Source organism: Rutilus rutilus, assembly GCF_951802725.1.
Source record: "Rutilus rutilus genome assembly, chromosome: 1".
Taxonomy (NCBI): Eukaryota; Metazoa; Chordata; class Actinopteri; order Cypriniformes; family Leuciscidae; genus Rutilus; species Rutilus rutilus.
The window spans coordinates 40,496,816-40,506,424 of record NC_140209.1 but is presented as its reverse complement, the minus strand read 5'-3'; the positions used below and the strand labels follow the sequence as shown (position 1 = coordinate 40,506,424).

Here is a 9,609-nt window from a genome sequence, read left to right as displayed (position 1 = left end):
GTAAGGTCACACAGCTGAACACTTCATTTAGCATATAAGCAATAGTGTGCCATTCTTAAAGTTAAAATTACCCCTCTTTCTTGTCCTCAGAAAAAGCCAAATGCTCAGCCAGAGCATCAAACTGGAGTTCCGATTTATGAAGACATGTCAAGTGTGCAAGGAAACCATTATCGGATCTGTCCACCATGAACCTGGCTGGACCAAATCCAATAGAAAGACTATGCTGGGAAAACTATAGATCCCCCAAAAGGTCAAATCAAGTGGCATCAGCATCAGAAAAAAGGAGAAGAAAAAAATGTCAGCTTTTATGTGATATTTGGATCCATTTACAACTACACAGTTTAAGTGGCCTATTGCTTTTTGACATATCGTTAGCCTCATAGCATAATTACCCAAGTCATTTTTTGGCCAAAATGTGATATCTGCCTAACTTTACTGTCCTACCACTGCTGCAAAACCTGTCTTGTTTTCCAAAAACATTGAAATATGACTTAGGCAATTATGCTATGAGGCTAACGATAAGCTAAAATGTAGCCTATATATTTCTCTGTCCTGTGATATGACAAATAAAAGAGTACCAATATTCTGTCATCTTAATGTAATGCATAATTAACTGCCATGGCAACATAATTGCAAATGACAATATACAGACACTTTTTTTTTTATTAAGTATTATAAGTATATAATAATAATAATAATAATAATATAACCTAAAACTGATCAAATTGTGTTCAAAGTGCTTCCATTAACCCGGTTGTTTTAAATAAAGAAGAAATATAAAATATTCTTATTTTAAAGGTGAATACAGGTTGGATACTTTCTAATAATTTGTCATGGGCATCTTTATTTTTATTCAATCCAAATCACTAAATAAATGTCATCCAACACTACTTTACCAACGCATTTTTCATCCTATTGGAAGAGTACAATGACAGGTTATTAAGCTTAAGCATCCTACTTTACCTGTATTCATCACAACACCAATACGCAATGACCAAACCAAATTCATTACAGCCAAGAACAAAAATGCAATTTATTAATTGTTTGAAAGAAGCTCCATAGTTGAAAACTTTTTTTTTTTCGGTGCATGTCAACAATCACATTCTATGAGGAGAGAGAAAAAGAGGAAAAGAGAGGGAAAAAAAACCCCATCAAAAGCCATTGACTTCTTAAAATCTCAGTACAGACATATTCCTTGACAAAAGGCAAAAGCAACCCAGTATCTCCACCCACACTCATCCCAGTAACACACTCACTCACACACTCACTCGCTCACTCAGTCACACAAAGAACACAGACAACCTTGAAAGTCATGGGCTACAAAAAAACCCCACAGTGCTTCAGAATGAGACGTTCATTGGTTTAGGAATACACAGCATGGCGATGTACTGTATGTAAGAAACATAAAAAATGGGAAGTAAGATGGGGTTGGTGGGGGAGGGAGACAACAGAGCAAATGAGCACAAAAAAAGGACAAAAAAAAAAAAAATAGATTCCCTCTAATCCCAGTGAGAGATGGGTCACAAAGGCTTTAAGAACCCCACCCCCCTTGTGCATAGATCATGATCCGTATAAACCAGCTTTTTTTTTTCCTCTTTAAATTGATCAAATTGATACAGAAAACCTGCCCCCAACCCCTCGTTTTTTAGTTCTCATCATGTAATACCCGCCACAGGAGACAGAATGACAAAGAGGAAAGAAATAGTAATGCACAATGGTCCTGATTTCAACAGGAAGGGACCTCATGTTAAGAAAATACAATAAAGAATCACACATACAGCATTTGTATGTTCTTTCACCGTCTTTTGAACAATCAAAATCATTGATCATTTTGTTTAAAATGTAAAGCAATTTCAATATAGAGATTTATATATAAAGCACTCCATTTTTCAAAGTTCATTAAGAGTTCATTATTTGGTAAATATGTAACTGCTACGGATTTAGAAACAAAGGTATTTTCTTCTTCTGAAATCCATAACCTTCAGTGCTTATGTTTTTTTTTTCTTTTTTTTTTTTCTGTTATCCTCTTTCTCTAAAAACAAACATTAAATGGCGTGGAGTTGGTACTCTGGAACCCTTGCCTTCCTGAGACATGATCCACTTTTTTTGTGTGTGCAAGATAGTGAACAACTATGTCTTCTTTTCTCTTTTTTCAAAAAAAAAAAAAAAAAAAAAAATTACAGGCTTTGATAATCTATGAAAGTAACATTGCCAACATAAATAAAAACAAAAACATGACAACACTGATCAATCCCAGAGTTCTGCAAGTAGCACAATAATCTTCATTCTGTAAAGTGTTTTTTGTTATTCATTTGATGGAAGTATATGTCCTTTAGGATTTTCTTTCTTTTCTCTTCTCATAACAATCCCATTGTAACATTCCTTTTCCTTGAACTTCAGAAAAACATGAAATGTTTGTAAACTGTTGGTGGCCTTGCACAAAGAAAACTAGAACAGAAATTAACATTGACAATAAAAAAAAAAGCAAACCAGAAAGGTAGGCACCTCTGAAATGAGTCTTGTAAGAAACTCTTCTCCAGATGTCTATCCAGCTCATCATGGTGTAACATGGGGAGTTACAAGTCCCTCTACATCGATCTATGGCCACAGTTCTTCAAAAAGATCCCCCCCCCCCCACATTTCATTTTCATATACTTTTTTTTTTTTTTTTTTTTTGCTTTTTTTTTTCCTGTTTATAATCTGAAAACAAAAATGGTGCAATACTCAAAATAATCCATTTCTTTATCATGGATTATTCCACAATAAAAGCCACTATAAGGTAGATAATCGTATTACAGATAAAAAACACACTTGTTATTTTTCTCAATAAGTCCTTGAGTAAACATTAACACATGAATTGTCACCTTGTCCCCTTAGTACTTTAATATCATGTTGTACGATTAGCTGAATGAGGGGAAGCAGACACTCAGTGCAACTCTAATAACAAAGCTAATAACAAATACAATAACAATACACATCCGAATATATTTTTGACTAGCCAACAAAAGAAAGACCAAAAAAAAAAAACCTCTAAGATGAAACAAAGGCGCAAACAAATCCACTGTAATCACTAGCATACATTGGTTTGAACTCACTCACACAGGCAAACGAACGCACTCATCCGTCATACAGTACACGCAATCTTGTGCAAACACTCACATACAACCGATGTCGTTTTGCATTTTTTTGTATCTTTTTTTTTTTTAGTTTTTTTTTTTAGTTTTTCGTTCAGTTTGAACTGATGTTATCAAAAAGCTTGGAAGTGTATGAATGACAAAATTATTACAAAAAATTTCACATTACATTATTGGCGCTTCTTTTGATTCAAGTATTTGTGTTTTTGTCATTTGTATAATTTTGATATGTTTATGCCTTTATCATCTAGTTAAATTCATGGAGAGAAGGAAACAGGGGGTTACTCAGGCCTGAAAAAAAGTAAATGAAAAAAAATAAAAAATATATATATATATATAACCAGTTCTATACATACACAGGATTTCAGATGTACATGTATATCAACCAGCATGTGCATATTCTAGCCAAAGGATTTGATTTTCTTAGAGGTTATCTCCACCCAGGCCCTGCCCCTGTTATTTTGTACGATCGAAGCGGACTTCTTACCTACACAAAGTTGCATCTGAGCCATTCTCGTGGAGCTGGGGTACATTAGTCCTATAGATAAGACCCAGTATGCCCACTTTTTAGCTAGCTAGCTAGTCTGCCAGGCATTCCTCTGGATTTTAAGTTTTGGATGTTCTTTTTTTTTTTTTTTTTTTTTTTTTTCAATCTGTGGTCTCGAGTACAGCTTAGAGAAAGGCAGTTAAAAATATATATGTATATATATATATCTTCAAAAACAGGCAATAGTGATTGTTGCTAGTGTCACTCGAGTGTGAAGTAAAAAAAAAAAAAAAAGAAAAGAAAAAAAAAGAATTCTTCCAGAAAGGGATTTCCCCCTTTTAAGACTTGGTATCAACTGGCATGTGCCCCAGGCCTCCTGATACAATAGGTCCATGTGGACCTGGACCTGTTTAAAAAAAAATAGAAAATAATCTGTACCGTTCCCCTAGTATTGGGTCGGGACAGAGTATAATACCATCAATACAGCAAACCCCAGAGTCATCTGTCCACCACATCAGGGCGTCAAAGGCTTGCAGAGAGAAGCACTTCAGTCAAAGAGTGTACTACAGATTTAAAGTTTCCTTTTTCAACAATAACATTAATAATAATAATAATAATAATAATGAGACAAAAACCTTTTTTGGTTTAAAAAAAAGATGTACCCAAATGTGAACCATCTACAGTGCACCTAAACATTCTGGATTCCCTGTTTAATTCTCAGCAGTCCTCCCAGGCGTATATTCGACACCCGGGACAAGGTGCTACCCGTCTGTCTTGGTGCCAACCTGCATTCTACCTCTCCACCTCCATGTGCTCTTTACAAAACCAAACATCAAAACACATTTCAAGAAGTAACGAGTCCCACTCTGATAGATTCATGTCTAGGTTAAGTCTACGATCGAGAATAGGTACATTAGGATCTAAAAAACAAAGGGACTTCCTGCGAATCCTTCTCCGAGTCCATTCAGCATCTTTAAAGCCACATCGGATAATGCAAGAACGCACGACTACGCCCCCCTCGGAACGATAAAACAGTTAGGGGTTCTCTGAGGCTGCCCTGAGACTGCATGTACATAATGTAAGAGATCATTCAGAGAGTAAACAGTGAGGGCCTGGTCATTAGTTCAAATGAAGCGGGCCGGTTTCTTTCTTTAGGCTACACCGTAAGGAAGCTGCCTTCTCACAATGAACTGGTAAGCTGAAGAGTGGGCTTGGAGAGAACTACAGATTGAAGCTGAAGGCCGTGAACTGCACCTCTCGGCCGGTCTTTGCATAGAAGTGGAGAGCCGAGTCTCCGTTATCATTTGCTTTTATTACTGTGAGATGAGGCGACCAGGTAAAGTAGTGTACTCTGTCTGCCCTTTGTCGTAAGCACCAGTGTGTGGCCTGGCAGGGCTCTGATGCCGAAGCGGAGGAAAGTGCAGAGGAGAGGCAGAAGACAAACTGAGCACCATCAACCTACTCTTCGTTACGCCAACTACGCGCGCAACCGAAAACAATCCATATTCCGTATTTCAAAAGCCATGGCGACGTTAGCGGCCGCCGTTTACGCTGAGGTGTGCCTCTTAATCAGAGTGTTTTCTGCATATGCGCAGCAAGAGGGGCTGGTGAGAGCAGCTACCATAGAGACCACTGCATTGACACACACACACACACACACACACACACACACAGACCAAAAAACAAAAAAGCGCAAAATAACGATATAACATCAACAACAGCAATGACGATAACAACAGCAATGTTGACCAAAAAAAACAAAAAACAACACTGGCAATTCCAGAAGGGAAAAACCCAATTGATCATAAAAAGTACATGAAACGAACCTGTCCACTTCCAGCTAAAGTGATCTTTGCATGAGAGGGAGAAAGAGAGTCTATGAGAGTGAAGTTGAGACGAGGTCGAGTGCTGGCGCAGTAGTAGTACGTACTGATTGGCCAGGTCTGAAGGAGCCACTGCTCCGGCCCAGGCAGGTCTGTTCTGGCATCTGGTGCGCCGGCCTGGCACAGCGGGTCAAAAGTCAGAGCGTGGGCACCTGAGGCGCCACAGCAGATAGGCACTCAATGGCCACACTTATCATACAGGTAGGCAGGGCCACCAGGCCAGGGGGCCCCACAGAATCCATTAGAAACATTACAACACGTCTAGCATCTCCAGACAGAAAGGCTAATGATTTTGGAGTACTTTAACAGTGATATTTACTTTGATATATATCATCTGAAAAAAACACACACAAAAAAAAAAACACACGAGAACACTTCAGTCTTGTTGTGGTGTTTTTTCCCCTCATCAGACATCCCTTCGTTTTGCTACCATTTTCGAAATGTCTAAATTTCAAAGTCGAAAGGCTGTGGAAAGACGAAGACGAAGAAGAAATGAAACGGCAAAATCCGTTTAGAGTTCAAAAAGGAGCATGAAGTTCGGTAGATTGCTTTTTGTCAGTTTCACACGTACACGTGTAATTTGTTGGCATTAAAGTCGGAGCTTGACGCTCTTGCTAAGTGCTATGAAGAAACCACGCCGCCTTTGTTCCATACTTTTGTACCAAATACAACAACAACGAAAAAAAGAAAAAAAATGCACTTTGTCTACTGGGTTACAAGAAACACCTCTTATTTGGTTTGAAGCCCCTTTTGCCCCTGTAGTCACACTTGTCCTTGAGTGTGTAGAGGAAGTGCTAGTGAATGTTTCATCACCATGGGCTTACACACTGACAGAGTCCTCTTCTGTTCAGTCCCATGCTTGGTGGTGGAGCTGGAGACGAGTCTTTGATCCCTCCCGTCCCCAGATGAGCTCCGACCGTTTCGCCGGCCAAAAAGCACTGCGTAAAGGACGGAAGAGTCTGTGGCATATATTGCACGTCAGACGAACGACAATGAGGACTTGTGTTTTTCGAGAGACCGAGGTCATTTAGGAAAATTAAAGAAAAAAAAGAAAGTAGTCCATCTGAAAAAGTGTTTCCTGTACAGTTTTTTTTTTTTTTTGTGATAAGTGGTTAATATATTCCTCAGCTGTCCACATGTCCTCTCAGTTTAAGAATAAATGCCTCAAATGTGCAGAGGGGTCATATACATGTCCATCCTTTTGAGAGTAACGAGGACAGGATGGCAACCGAGGGAAATGAGGAGGACGAATGCGCGTATGCTGCGGCTGACATCCAACCCATGACAGTCCTGGCTCAGAAATGAGAAAATGTGCAATTCTCAAAATGTTTCTTCAGAGTACAAGTGGAGTGGGACTGATCAGCAGTTAAGGCTAAAGTTTAGTGCTGTTAATTAATCCGAACAATCCAAAAGGACAACTGAAAAAAAAAAAAGAGAAAAAAAAAGCCAGTCCAAAACACAGGGAGTTGGTTTGGAATGATGCATATTTCTTCGGGGAGAGGGCAATATGCTGTGATTGGGCTGACAGGATGTGCTCGAGCCAGAGGAATTTAAAACAAATGGCAGCTTGTCTCATCGGTTTGTAGTAAAATACACTTTCACACTGGTATCAGTTAATAGAGAAAAGTTTCTGTAAAGGTTCACTTCTCTTTTAGTCACGGTTCTTCGTAAGAAGTCTATAGAATACTGTAACCCAAGCCTAATGATCAAAATAACACAGATGAAAAGACGCAAAACCAAACAAAAAAAGTAGATGAAGAAGGTCAGCAGCCTCTATGCAAGTGTGGCCTCAGCCTCCTGTCTCTTGTTTTTTCACAGTTCCACTGACGCTGATTATCGCCAAATGATTTGCTTGGTTTTTGCTCTTGAAGTTTCATATTTCGCTGCGGTAGGGGGTCGAGCGCTTGGCGCTCTCACATGGACTCTCCGCTCAGCAGGTCTCCAGGAAGCAGCGTATTGATTGGGGTGGGGCTGCCGACCACTCGACCGTCCTCGCCGCTTGGCGGCCCCCACAGGCTGGAGTACTGCGGTACACCCCCCCACAGCAGCTCGTTGCTTGCCTTACCGCCGGACCCCGTCCCGCCTGCGCCTCCTCCCAGACTGCTGCTGTTCCAGTGGCCGATGGGGTGTGTGGCCGCCGTCCCTCCGCCTCCCAGCCGAGTTTGATTGGTGCCGGGGTTGGCCTGCCAGCTGGTGGTGTGCGTGAGGGACTGACCCTGTGCAAAGAAGCGGTTCACCTCCTCTTCTCCAGCAAACTCTGCCAGTATAGTGGTGTTTCCCAGAACACACCTGAAACGCAAGTATTTAGAGAAAGAGAACAGACGAATGTGATCATATAGTTGAGATTGATTCCTCAAAAAAAAAAAAGAGAGAGAAAAAAAAGAAAGGTGAAAGATTTATGTACATGTGTAGGGACTTCTGGGCTTTGGCAGCCTCCTCTTTAGAACTGTAGCGCACCACGGCATTGCCCTGCGTCAGGTTGAGATGGAATGTGATAAGCGGGCCGTGCTGCATGCACAGTGTCCGCAGTGTTGAACCATCAATCTAAATATCACATAACAGAAAGAGCAGATTTATAACACTGCAGACAATTCATAAAGAAATGATGAGTCAATGAACATAACAGTAGCCACAAGAATACCTGTGGTGTGAGGTTTCTCAAAACCAACCAGCTAGTGCTCCTGCTGGAGCTGTCCGTACTCCATGTGGTACCTACTAAGAGGGAAAGCAATACTTTAATGCCAAACAGTTAACAATAGTCCATTAATATAACCATTACAACATTAAAGTACCAAATTAAAGTTTGGGGCAAACAAGATTTAAAAAAAGAAAGAAAAAACAAATATATTTATTTAGCAAGGATGCATTAAATAGATGGAAAAGTGACAGTAAAGATTTATAATGTTACAAAATATTTCTTTCAAATGAATCCAGTTATTTTGAACATTCTATTCATTAAAGAATCCTGGAAAAAAGATATCACGGTTTCCACAAAAATAATATATAAAAGGTCACCTCTGTAAACATTTGCTTTTGTTAAATATAATAGACATATTATTTCTATTATATAGATTACCGTTGCCATTATCTAACGTACACTGATTTTTAATAACATTGTTAAATGTAATCCTTAGCAAATCTCAAAATTAATATACATTGTTAATGCAGTATATTAATGTAATGCCTTAATCCACTTGTAAAATTTAAACTGTTTTCATGGTTTTCATTTTATTTAGACACAATAGTATTGAGTTTATCATTGGCCATAACCTGAAAACAATTAACAGATTATCAGTATTGACCAAAACATTAATATCGGTTCATCCCTATGTCATGATGCACAACCCGTGGTCAACCCTTCACTTTCATTGTATGAAAGTCGACATCACATTTTCTACAGCAAAAACGTATTGTAAACAACTACTTCAGTTAAGTCAAGAAAGTGTGATCATGTGAATGTTGACTAACACACGACATATGCGAGACCACCAAAAAAAAAGAAAAAAAGTTTGCTCCGCCACAAGAGCCCGTGCTTGCAAACGCTCCAACCGTTCCAATCCTCACCTCTTTTAACCCCCAACGTTTTGACTAGCGTTCACACCCACATAAAACAGTCAACTGACAAAATTCAACTGCTGTTTCAATATGCCTACGCCTACGAATAGCTGTGCAAACACATATCCGCCTGGGATTAAACTGCACCTTTCACATACACAGAGATACAAACACACACACACACACACCTGAGGAGTAGGAGCCGCTCCAGCCAGCCACGAGTCCCAGGGTGTTTCCGCCCCACGTGGACGAGGACTTGGTGTTGGTCAGGCCCGGAGGTGGCCGTGTGGGAGCAGTTGTGTTCCGGGGTCCTTGTGGGACTTTCCAAAGCTCGTGAGAGAGAGAAGGCTGGGTGTGTGAGATGGGCCCTGGGGACCAAGTGGACTTCATGTCAGACAGCTTGCCTGTAGATCAGAGGTGTGAATGTGTGAAGAGGTCAGAAGAGAAAACAGAGAGTATGCTGACAGACATCTTATTTCCTGTTCCTAATTCTGTGCACTCCACACATACTGTGGTGAAATGTGTTCTCACAGCAGTCACAGTCAATGAG

At 39.9% G+C, this 9,609-nt stretch overlaps 1 protein-coding gene across 7 annotated transcripts in view; it reads right to left on the bottom strand.

Annotated features, from left to right (window-relative positions):
• Positions 1–6,605: 6,605 nt before the first annotated feature.
• tnrc6c1 (trinucleotide repeat containing adaptor 6C1) overlaps positions 6,606–9,609 on the bottom strand; it is a 48,965-nt gene continuing 45,961 nt past the window's right edge. For 6 of the 7 annotated variants that reach the window (XM_084423248.1, XM_084423249.1, XM_084423251.1 and 3 more), the window contains 4 exons: positions 9,248–9,463; positions 8,146–8,219; positions 7,909–8,048; positions 6,606–7,793 (listed from right to left, as the gene is read on the bottom strand). In XM_084423248.1, the coding sequence (XP_084279374.1) occupies positions 7,418–7,793; positions 7,909–8,048; positions 8,146–8,219; positions 9,248–9,463 (806 nt within the window). In that variant the 3' untranslated portion in view covers positions 6,606–7,417. The remainder of the gene's footprint in view (positions 7,794–7,908; positions 8,049–8,145; positions 8,220–9,247; positions 9,464–9,609) is intronic. The other variant, XM_084423250.1, reaches the window with a different exon arrangement.